General features: G+C 41.9%; 1 protein-coding gene across 4 annotated transcripts in view; it reads right to left on the bottom strand.

Annotated features, from left to right (window-relative positions):
- LOC124287431 (tectonin beta-propeller repeat-containing protein 2-like) overlaps positions 1-12,316 on the bottom strand; it is a 35,179-nt gene that overhangs the window by 7,623 nt on the left and 15,240 nt on the right. For all 4 annotated transcript variants that reach the window (XM_046723978.1, XM_046723979.1, XM_046723980.1 and 1 more), the window contains exons 10-12: positions 11,502-11,714; positions 1,576-1,714; positions 423-621 (exon numbers count right to left, since the gene is read on the bottom strand). In XM_046723978.1, coding sequence (XP_046579934.1) covers positions 423-621; positions 1,576-1,714; positions 11,502-11,714 — 551 coding nt within the window. The remainder of the gene's footprint in view (positions 1-422; positions 622-1,575; positions 1,715-11,501; positions 11,715-12,316) is intronic.

The following is a 12,316-nucleotide window of genomic DNA, read 5'->3' as shown; positions in this document are numbered from 1 at the left end:
ACTCACCCTACAGACATGGAGAATGTTCTTGTACCTACCCTGCAGACATGGAGGATGTTCTTGTACCCACCCTACATACATGGAGGATGTTCTTGTACCTACCCTGTAGACATGGAGGATGTTCTTGTACCTACCCTACAGACATGGAGGATGTTCTTGTACCTACCCTGTAGACATGGAGGATGTTCTTGTACCCATCCTGTAGACATGGAGGATGTTCTTGTACCTACCCTACAGACATGGAGGATGTTCTTGTACCCATCCTGTAGACATGGAGGATGTTCTTGTACCTACCCTGGAGACATGGAGGATGTTCTTGTACCCACCCTACAGACATAGAGGATGTTCTTGTACCCACCCTGGAGACATGGAGAATGTTCTTGTACCTACCCTGGAAACATGGAGAATGTTCTTGTACCTACCCTGGAAGCTGCCTCTGCAGACATGGAGGATGTTCTTGTACTCAAGGCACACCCACACTCCCTGGGGCCCAGCAGTAATCAGCCCTCCTCGACTGGTGCTCAGTAAGTAAGATAATTTCTGGGGGTCAAACTTGCTGGCCAGGGATTTCAGGGTATCAAGTGCTGTGGCATCCTGGACAAAATACTCGCTCATGGGCACCTGGGAGGAAAAACTCATCATGTTTAATGTCTCCAAGCATAAACGAAAACTGAAGATACATTTGGTTGAATGTATTATGCACACACTCCTAAAGAGCGAGAGAAACTGAATATTGTATTAATGAATCATATGAAAATAATACTATATCTGAAAATGTGTAACATATCGACTTGTATCTTTAGCACTTGGACAGGCTTGAAGCACCAGACTGATTCAACTGGTTTGACTTTGTTGGAAGGATAAAGATTAGCAGGTCCAAGCTAAGACTGAAAGTGTATTGATTGCTGCATTACTGATGAGCGGGTGGGCATTATGAGGCGCCGCTCTATCAAGATGTTGTTTACCAGCTTGTTCATTGGCTGTATTTATTGTTGTGTGGTTGTATTTGTTGTTGTGTGGTTGTATTTATTGTTGTGTGGTTGTATTTGTTGGTGATGTATCTCTGGTTGAGTGATTTTTTCAGTGGTTTAACTGGTGTTTCAGTTGTTATTTGTCGTTCTCTTCTCTATTTGTGGTTCAGTTAATCTATTTGCTGTTTCAGGGATTGTATTTGTCACTCAGACTGAGTTTGTAGAGATGTTCAGTGGTTGTTTCCAAAGGTTGTATTGGATACTCAGTGACTGTATTGGTTGCTAAGTGGTTGTATTGGGTCCTGGAGTCAATGGCAAACTGATCTCAATTTTATCTCCTTTTTTATGCCTTCTGTAATGGACTTCTTTGATTGACAATCTAGAAGTTGAGGAGATGAAGAATGAGGACAATTTTTATGGATGTCCAACATCTTTATTTTGTATAGGCGACGGAAGCCTATGCCTGCCATTAGAATCTGTTGAAATGTCACCTATACAGAATAAAGAAGTTATATATCCATAAAAATTGTCCTCATTCTTCTTCTGTAATGGGGACACCATATTTCTGAACTGAAGATGAATCACCTCATGAGCTTAAACTAACCTGCCACCAGTGCCCATCTCCACAAGGTGCTGCCATGGTAATATTGCAACAGAACCAGATGCGGCCGACAACATCCACACCCCATCCAGTTCCTTCGTCTCCAAGAGTGATGTGTGAAAACAGTATGTCGTCTGCAGCACTTGAAGATGATTGACATTATGAAAGGTACTGATGTTGCAATTATATCCCGGTGTCAGGGGTTTTTGACGATGTAAGACAAAAGCGTATTTTTTATCTGTAATATCATTTAAAGTTTTTATTTCACTAACCTTGAGTGATAAAGGATATATTCATCTATTTCACACAAAAATATCAAGTGTTCCCTACAAAAATAGCGTTGATGACATCGTATTGGCGAAACTGTTGCCGCTCGTAACATCCGGGTATTTTGTATGGGTTTACAACGATGAGCCATACTTTTTGCTCCGATCTGCGAGGGAGTGTTGTGATCACGTGGCTTCCCATTTATATATTGCCTGTCACCAGCAGACGACTGATCTAACTGAATTTTCGCTTGCTATTTTGCATCGTAAGTGGTATTAACGATCTCGGGTCACTAATATTGATGTTTGTTTGCTTTTTATATAACTTTACTTCCCGATTTCCATTGTCAATAAAACTTCCCACGACAGTGACTGGGCACCCACCCTACCAGTGAAACTGTTTGTGCACTCCGATCGCACACTTACTCCCCTGATATAGCGCGTGCAATGCAATCGTCGAAATCACCAGAACGTCGAGTTCAGTTCGTGTTGGGATATTTACCTGGACCAGGACCATATTATAAAAACAAGAAGACAAAGTCATCAATATCCCCCGCAATGACAAAATACTCTTCATGATCATGTCTACGAGTTATGATTATGTCAAATATTAAGGTGTGTATATAGAAAAGTGGAAGGAGAGTATTGAAGGGTTTTTTAAAGTTCTGCTCCTGAAAGGAGCACTATCACCTATTTCAGTCTATGTCAAACTTGTTGCCATGGAAATGACAAAAATATTTGATTCAGAAATCCAAAACTACCAAAAGGCACCAGTACACTACCAGACCAATCTATGTGCCAAGTTTGGTGAAGAAATAGTGAACGGTTTTAGAATTCAGCTCTGGAAAAGAGCACAACCACCAATTTCAGGCTAAGTCGAAATTGTTGCCATGGAAATGACAAAAATATTTTATTCAGAAATCCAAAACTACCAAAAGGCACCAGTACACCACCAGATCTATCTATGTGCCAAGTTTGGTAAAGAAATAGTGAACAGTTTCAGAGTTCTGCTCCGGAAAAGAGCACTACCACTAATTTCAGTCTAAGTCGAAATTGTTGCCATGGAAATGCCAAAAATGAAATTTTTAGAGTAAAATTAATATTTTTATACTTATCCTGACTCATGCTTATTTGCTTGTCTTCTTCTTCTGGCGAACCTAGTGGAACACTTGTATCTCCCAATTGAAGTTCCCTTCAATAAAAAATCACTCATTAGTACTCACCACGAGTTACCTCCCTTCTGCAAGCTCGGGAACGAGGGCGCCACCCAAGCCCATGTGCCTCACTCTCTCCTTTTTTGTTTTGAGCCCAACACTTTATTTTTCCCGAGAAATCCAAAGTGTTAAGTGGGGAGGACGGGAGGGCTTACCTCATGAGTCAGGATAAGAATATAAAAATATTAATTTTACTCTAAAAATTTCATATTTTTACTTATCCTGACTCATGCTTATTTGCTTGTAGAATCCTACGGATTAGGAGGTGGGATTATATATACTTTGGATTTTTACTAATTAGTGATTTGAACTGAGATGATTGTAAAACCCTCTGGGAACTTCATGAAGGCACTGAACTAAATTCCTGCTGTTAATTTAACAGCTGCCTTTAAAAGAAGGTTATTACAATTTACTGAATATAATAAAAGTATATAGAACATTAATTAAGCTAAAGCCATTAATGTGATAGTATAAACTGTTGAGAGTTTATAATGAATACTTTTATAAGAAACAAAGTAGTAAGCTTACAATATGGATATATATAAGCTATAACATAATTGTGCTTAAGATATAATGATAACTTAAGCTGTATAATAGTAACCAACTACTGAGAGTTTGATACTAATACATGTTATGAAATGAACATATGACCGAGCTTAAGGATAGAAACTTAAGCTGAACATATATATAATAGTAGAAACTCGTAAGAGTTGTAGGTATATATATATTATGATATAGAATCATAGTACTGAGCTTAAGATAATATTTTAACTTAAGCAAATATATATAGATAGCATGTACCTATTAGTACTGTTATCAGATAAGTATAAAATCAACAAGATAGACTTATCTTCTCCGTGGAACTGTCAACTGTTGAGCAAGGACCATGGGACCGAAATGGTGGATACCTGAGACGTCCTTGGTGGTGATATCTCTCAGATAATCGTTGGCAAACACCATATCGGATCTCCAAAACCCATCCCTCCATAATGGTATTCAATGAGCAATTTCCATGTAAAGCCAAAGTTGAAGCTAGTGCTCTAATTTCGTGAGGATTAGCAGCACTTGGAGGGTCCAGTCCAGCTGCCTTGTAGGCTCTTAGTATGACAGTTCTGATCCAAATAGAAATGGTAGTGCGCGACACTTCTGTCTGTGAGGCGGTAGATATAGGGATAAACAATCTTTTGAATTTCCCTCTACTTTGCTTGGATCTTTGGAGATATATTTTCAGTGCACGTACAGGGCAAAGTGATAAGTCCATCGTATCCTGCGGTCCAAGTATGGATGAGAGAGCTGGGACATGGAACAACCTGTCTGGTTGACCTGGTAGTTGATTTTTCGCTATAAAATCCCAGCGAAGTCCCAGATGAGCGATGTTATGAATATCATCAAATCGTGTTCTCTCGTAATCCAAAGCGTGAATTTCAGACATCTTGGCGGCAGTAGCTAACGCTAGCAGGAATAAGGTTTTGTGGGTCAATGATTGAAATGACGCAGATAACAATGGTTCGTAAGCCTCACTTGTGAGGTGTTGAAGTACAACATTTAGATCCCAGGCTGGCGCTTGAAACTTCCGCTTCTGGTCTTCCAATCGAAAAGGCAAGTAACAAAGCCGAGTAACTCCGGTGTTTTGGTCAATTTGACGCCCGTTCTCATAGTTATGACTGAACTTGTGGCTGCAAGATAAGTGGACAGTGTAGATCCTTTTAGATTCTTAGTTTGACGTAGGAAACATAAGAAATCTGCCACTTGAGGATGTGTAGCAAATCTGGCTGAAAATCCTTTCTTAGCAGCATAATTGACAAATCTGAGCCATTTGTCATCGCATTGCCAGGATGTGCAGAGTTACGTAGTGCAAAGCGTGACCGCCTTCGCCGCCTGGTGGAATAACCTCTCTTATTCAAACATGCCTTGATACAATCCACACGTGAAGTCGGAATGCTTCTGGTGTTTTGTGCACTTGTTTGGTGTGCGGATGTATCAGTAGATTGGAGCGTAGTGGGAGCTGAAGTACTGGTTTTCCGATTCCTAGTATGAGGTCTGGAAACCACGTTCTCGCTGGCCAGTAAGGCGAGTCCAAAATGAGATCGAGGCTCTTCGTTTGACTGATTTTTAGCAAGACTTGTGGGATTAACGCAGGAGGCGGGAAAGCGTACGCGTTTAGTCCCTCCCACGATATGCTTAGTGCGTCCGTTGCCCAGGCTAATGGATCTGGCACTGGCGATCACGGAAGGTTGTCAGTTGATTGTTGAATCGGGTGGCAAATAGGTCTATGAGAGGAGATCCTATTTCCATGATTATCTGATTGAATATCTCTGTGTGGAGCATCCATTCTGTCGGCGCGACGGTTGAAGCTGGCCGAGAGAGCGTCTGCTAACACATTCTTTGCTCCTGGAATGTGGCAGGCTTTGATACGTATGTTTAGACTGTCGACTAATTCGAACAGTTTGAAACATCGAGTGAGTAGATTCAGTGATCTTGTTGACCCTTGTTTGTTCACATAAAATGCCACTGTTGAGTTGTCTGTGTGAATCATTAACTGAGCGTTCTGTAACAGGTTGCTCCAGTGACCTATGGCGTTTATGACTGCTTGCATCTCTAGCAGATTTATGTGACATAAGCTCTCTTGAATGCTCCAAAGGCCTGACGCTGTCCTGCCGGTAAGGTGGGCTCCCCAACCTTTTAGTGACGCGTCCACGTAGAGATGTGTTTTCGATTGCGGCTCTCTAAGGAGACGCCTGCGCAAACATTCAATCTCTTGGTCCACCAGAGTAGATGTGGTTTGACGTAATCTGGTAGACTGAATGGTAGAGGGTCCTCGAGATGGGCATTGATGAGGACTTGTAATGGACGCAATTGAAGCTTGCCTCTGATTGTCAAGTCTTGAGCTGATGTGAGTAGTCCCAGTAGACTCTGCCACTGTCGTAGTGGTAACGGAGAGAGTAGGGCTTGGGGGATCAGTTGTTGTATCTTGATCCATCTGTCCTCCGGGACTACCATACGATTCTGAGCTGTAAGGAATCGTATACCTAGAAACTGCAGATCCTGCGTGGGCTCTAGGTCCGACTTGAGTAGATTTACTAACCAGCCTAACTGCGTTAGTAGCTTGATTGTAAAGTTCAGCTGTAGTCTTAGACGCTGCGGATCTAGATCCACCTGTATACCGTCGTCTAGGTAAAATGCATTCCGCAGTCCTTGACGATGTAGGTATGAGACAATAGGCTTGGTTACTCTTGTGAATACCCATGGGGCCGCAGTGATTCCGAAGGGAAGTACTTTCCATTGGTAGTGTATGCCGTCTAGCATAAACCTCAGATATTTCCTTGAACTGGGATGAATCTGAATGTGTAGGCATGCGTCCTGCAGATCTATACTTACCATGTAATCTAGTGGACGAATCAGATGACGGAGTTGAGGTAAATGTATCATGCGAAACGCTGGTGGTTTGCATAGAAATTCTCTGTTGAATGTGCTCATGTTGTAAATGAGGCGATACTTCTCTTTGGAATTCTTTTTCGGCACTAGGAAAACTGGGGAGTAGAAACCTGGTATGATGTTTCGCTGATCGAGAACTTCTAAGGCCTGTTTGTTTAGTAGAGACTGAACTGTTTCTCTTAACATCGGTAGTTGTGCCAAATGAATGTTGAACCCTGGTGGGTTGACTGTTAACGGTGGCTTGGCCTTGAGTTGTAGACGATATCCGTACTGAAGGATGTTGGATACATACGGATCTTGAAGTATTCCCCAGTTTTCCCAGTGTAGTTGTAGACGTCCACCCACTTGAGAAGGTTGTACTGGGACGACTGGGGGTGGAAGACTCCAGTCGTTCCGAACCTGGCTTTCATCGTTTAAATCCACGGGCACCTCTGGATGATCTGCCTCTAGCTGATCCTCCTCTGAACTTGTTGTACGGGCGACGAAAAGAATCCTTGGGATTATTAGCGGCCGCTAATTTCTTATCCCGTGCTCTCTGTAGCCCTGAAAACTTAGACTTACCCGAGTACCTCTGTGCTGATTGTTTAAAGATCGTTAAGCTAACGATCCATCGATCTAATCATGAGTACTTCTCTAGAATCTTTAGATACTTCCTTGTAAACCTTGTTAATGTTGCCACCAAACAGTAAAGGTGAAGACCATGGAGCTGTGTACAGGGGCTCTGTGAATTGTTTATTCCAAGAGCAGGAGGCTAGTAATCCTTGCCGACGTGTCATGGTAGTAGTTTCAGTAAGTGCTGAAAGATGGTCTGTGAGGAATTGTTGATCTTTTCTCTGCATAAGTAGAGCTGAATAGATCATCCTGTCCTCCTCATCCGTAGAGCTCTTGAACTTAGTGAGGAGAGTCTCGTTAATAGTCCTAGATCTATTAAGTCCGAAGAACATCCTTCTGGAAATGGTATCTAACTGGGCCATCTTGTGATCGTCTACCCTATAACTTCTGGACTTGGAATCACTGATAAGTTTAAAGTTTTCATCAATCTCCTGAGTCTTGAAAAAGGGCTCCATATTATGTCAATAAAAACTCTTGGCATTGAAGAACGGTAAATGGGTAGGATGGGTTTTAGTAGATTTGGAGTAGGCTGTATCCAGTTTAGCAGGAACGGCTGCGATAGGATCCATAGGAGGCACGGTGATATGATCTACATCATCATCTTTCATCAGGTAAGTTTGGGCTGCATCCTCGTTCTTAGAGGGGGAGGCCAGTTGTAATTCGTTTACCATCCAATACCTTATCTCAGCCTCTGAGAAAATGATACCATCGTCCTCCTCTGACGTATGGTCGTATGTCGGAGTCCTCGATCTGTAAGAAGATCTATGTGAGGACTGAGGAGAACGGACTGACGAGTGGCTAGTGTATGTAGACCTTGGAGAAGACATCCTTCGCGGAGACTGTTGGCTTCGTGAACGGTGATGGCTTCGCAGACGCTCTGGACTTCTCGAATGTTGAGGGCTACGCGAACGCCTTCTAGGCGATGTAGAACCACTTAGCCTTCGCGTCCTACGCGAATGTCTGGAGTCCGTGTCCGATCCGATATATGAGCGCTTGCTTTGCGAACGCCCTTCGTGCATGACAAGGTGCGTGCTCAGCGAAGCGCTCCTTCTCCGCGAAGCCTCTTGCAAAAGGTGAGGCTCTAGCTCCTTCGCGGAGGCGGCTTGGGATACCTTATGCAAAGAGCTCACTCCGGGCAGGGTTGCCCTTCGCGTAAGCGCGTCTATGGGCTCAGAGGCCCTACGCGAAGCCAAGGCGGGCTGTGAGGCCCTGTATGACTTAATATGGGGTGGGCTCTGAGGCCCGTGGCTCTGAGGCCTCTGTAAGCCGTAGCGATCTTCCATCACCCTGATTATCTGGTTGATCAAGTCGTCTGAAGCGGTCTGCTTTGATGAGGGATGTCTCTCTGCAGAGGTGACGGGACCCTCAGATAAAATTTCTGGTGATAGTGTCGGCATGTCCGGTTGTGTGTTCATCTGCGCTGAGGTGACAGTCGCAGAAACGGGCCGTTTCTTGTGACGAACTTCTGGAATGATAATTGGCATATCATCATCATATAATGCTAATTCTGTAACTGGTAAGATATCAGAGGCAAAATTATTAGATTTTGTTGACTTCCCTTTAGATGAAGGTGTAGATCTTGGTGTACGCAGTGTACGAGATGATACGGCTGGTTTCCTCGACTTGGACTGAGAAGACGGCAGCTCTTGAGATGCAGGTCGCTTCTTGGACATAGCGGACTGCGTCCCACGCTTATCCGCCGAGGGAAACTCAGGCATGCCACCAGCCGGTGGCGTGTCCTCAATCAACAGTTGACAAGGAACATTAATTTGCGATCTATTAGCCATGTTTGAAATCTGTTTACGAGATTTATCTGCCTTCCGTCTATAAACGGAACATAAATATTTGTCAAAGGCAGAGATTGGTAAATTGATACACAATTTACAACGAGAATCAAAGGAACATGGAGTAATGCAACTAGGGCATTTTAAATGTGGATCAGTATCAGAATAACGTAGTTTACATTCTGTGCAAATTTTCATTAATGTAGCCTACTGAACAATCACGGCGAAGCGTGAATAAACAGCAGAAACACAATTAATAATCAATGCAAATTGAATAAATATACTAGTAATACCTCTATACTAACGTATAAGAGGAACTAACTAAATATAAATAAAGGATATAGTGTGTTGGGAGACACAGGCGCTCTCACGTCCAGCTCACTGGGCAAAGAAGGAGAGAGTGAGGCACATGGGCTTGGGTGGCGCCCTCGTTCCCACGCTTGCAGAAGGGAGGTAACTCGTGGTGAGTACTAATGAGTGATTTTTTATTGAAGGGAACTTCAATTGGGAGATACAAGTGTTCCACTAGGTTCGCCAGAAGAAGGAGACAAGCAAATAAGCATGAGTCAGGATAAGAAAAAATATATTTTATTCACAATTCCAAAACTACCAAAAGGCACCAGTACACCACCAGATCTATCTATGTGCCAAGTTTGGTGAAGAAATAGTGAACGGTTTTAGAGTTCAGCTCCGGAAAAGAGCACTACCACCAATTTCAGGCTAAGTCGAACTTGTTGCCATGGAAATGCCAAAAATATTTGATTCAGAAATCCAAAAGTACCAAAAGGCACCAGTACACTACCAGACCAATCTATGTGCCAAGTTTGGTGAAGAAATAGTGAACGGTTTTAGAATTCAGCTCTGGAAAAGAGCACAACCACCAATTTCAGGCTAAGTCAAACTTGTTGCCATGGAAATGACAAAAATATTTTATTCAGAAATCCAAAACTACCAAAAGGCACCAGTACACTACCAGATCTATCTATGTGCCTTTTTTTGTGAAGAAATAGTGAACGGTTTTAGAATTCAGCTCTGGAAAAGAGCACAACCACCAATTTCAGGCTAAGTCAAACTTGTTGCCATGGAAATGCCAAAAATATTTTTTTCAGAAATCCAAAACTACCAAAAGGCACCAGTACACCACCAGATCCATCTATGTGCCAAGTTTGGTAAAGAAATAGTGAACAGTTTCAGAGTTCTGCTCCGGAAAAGAGCACTACCACTAATTTCAGTCTAAGTCAAAATTGTTGCCATGGAAATGCCAAAAATATTTTATTCAGAAATCCAAAACTACCAAAAGGCACCAGTACACCACCAGATCTATCTATGTGCCAAGTTTGGTGAAGAAATATTGAACGGTTTTAGAGTTCAGCTCTGGAAAAGAGCACTACCACTAATTTCAGTCTAAGTCGAAATTGTTGCCATGGAAATGCCAAAAATATTTGATTCAGAATTCCAAAACTACCAAAAGGCACCAGTACACCACCAGATCTATCTATGTGCCAAGTTTGGTGAAGAAATATTGAACGGTTTTAGAGTTCAGCTCTGGAAAAGAGCACTACCACTAATTTCAGTCTAAGTCGAAATTGTTGCCATGGAAATGCCAAAAATGTTTTATTCAGAATTCCAAAACTACCAAAAGGCACCAGTACACCACCAGATCTGTCTATGTGCCAAGTTTGGTGAAGAAATATTGAACGGTTTTAGAGTTCTGCTCCGGAAAAGAGCACTACCACTAATTTCAGTCTAAGTCGAAATTGTTGCCATGGAAATGCCAAAAATATTTGATTCAGAATTCCAAAACTACCAAAAGGCACCAGTACACCACCAGATCTATCTATGTGCCAAGTTTGGTGAAGAAATATTGAACGGTTTTAGAGTTCAGCTCTGGAAAAGAGCACTACGCACGCATGGACCGAGTCCATTTTAATAACCCCCTCGCAAAACGCGTTGCGTGGGGATAATAATGAGTGAGCAAGTGAGTGAGTTTTTGGTTTTACGCCACTTTTAGCAATATTCCAGGAATATCATAGCAGGGGACACCAGGTGGGGAATTGAACCTGGGTCTTTGGCATGACAAGCGAATGCTTTAACCACTAGGCTACCCCACCGCCCCTAAAGATAATGATGCATATAGTATCACCCTAGATACATATATAGTACCATACCATGACTTAGGTTACTAGTGATCTAATTTATGGCTGGACAATTAATTTAGATTTGTAAAAAACATATAGTATTTGACTTGGCTTCAAATTATATTGGTTGGTCAGTTCAGTGGTAAAATAGATATGCTAATTCTGTATAAAATGCAGGGTGTTTAGTGTAGACATCTTTGAAAAAGGTTGTTCTGTTTTTGAAAGATTGCAGTTGCGAGCAATATTCCAGGAATATCATAGCAGGGGACACCAGGTGTAGGGATTCGAACCTGGTCTTTGAAACAGGAAACAATCAACACAACATGAATGCTTTAACCACTAGGCTACCCCACCGCCCCTAAAGATAATGATGCATATAGTATCACCCTAGATACATATATAGTACCATACCATGACTTAGGTTACTAGTGATCTAATTTATGGCTGGACAATTAATTTAGATTTGTAACAATCTCTCACCTCCATTTCTTCCATTCTGTTCCCTCCTGACAAGCTTCAGTGACCCCTGACCTGTACACGACCTTGTGGTTCTCAGTAATACCCCACACCACATGACCACGACACATGATCAACTTCAGACGTTCATTGCCGTCAACTTTCAGGGACTTGAAACACGGCCGCTCCGCAGACAAACCTTTCTGCATCATCACATCACCATTGGTCTTGATATACCTGCAGCAGAACGAATGGAGAATGTGTCATGCCACAATCGGTCAGGATGATCTGACGAGAATAGGCCACTGTAGCTCACATGAAAGTTTAAAATATATAACCTGCATTCAAAACTGAAATCACAATATACCAGATGAGAGATAGGCAGATCTAAAAGTTACTTTCAAGGATGTTCAGTTATTCATACATGACTTTCAAGGATGTTCAGTTATTCATACATGACTTTCAAGGATGTTCAGTTATTCATTCATACATTACTTTCAAGGATGTTCAGTTATCCATACATTACTTTCAAGGATGTTCAGTTATTCATACATAACTTTCAAGGATGTTCAGTTATCCATACATTACTTTCAAGGATGTTCAGTTATTCATACATAACTTTCAAGGATGTTCAGTTATCCATACATTACTTTCAAGGATGTTCAGTTATTCATACATTACTTTCAAGGATGTTCAGTTATTCAAACATTACTTTCAAGGATGTTCAGTTATTCATACATTACTTTCAAGGATGTTCAGTTATCCATACATTACTTTCAAGGATGGTGTACTAACAACATTAAAAACACTTTAAACACTCATAAACAAAAGAAACAAAC

Source organism: Haliotis rubra, unplaced genomic scaffold (assembly GCF_003918875.1).
Source record: "Haliotis rubra isolate DU_JTF1 unplaced genomic scaffold, ASM391887v1 Scf40, whole genome shotgun sequence".
Taxonomy (NCBI): Eukaryota; Metazoa; Mollusca; class Gastropoda; order Lepetellida; family Haliotidae; genus Haliotis; species Haliotis rubra.
The sequence above is the reverse complement of the archived record's forward strand: the minus strand, read 5'-3'. Positions and strand labels throughout refer to the sequence as shown.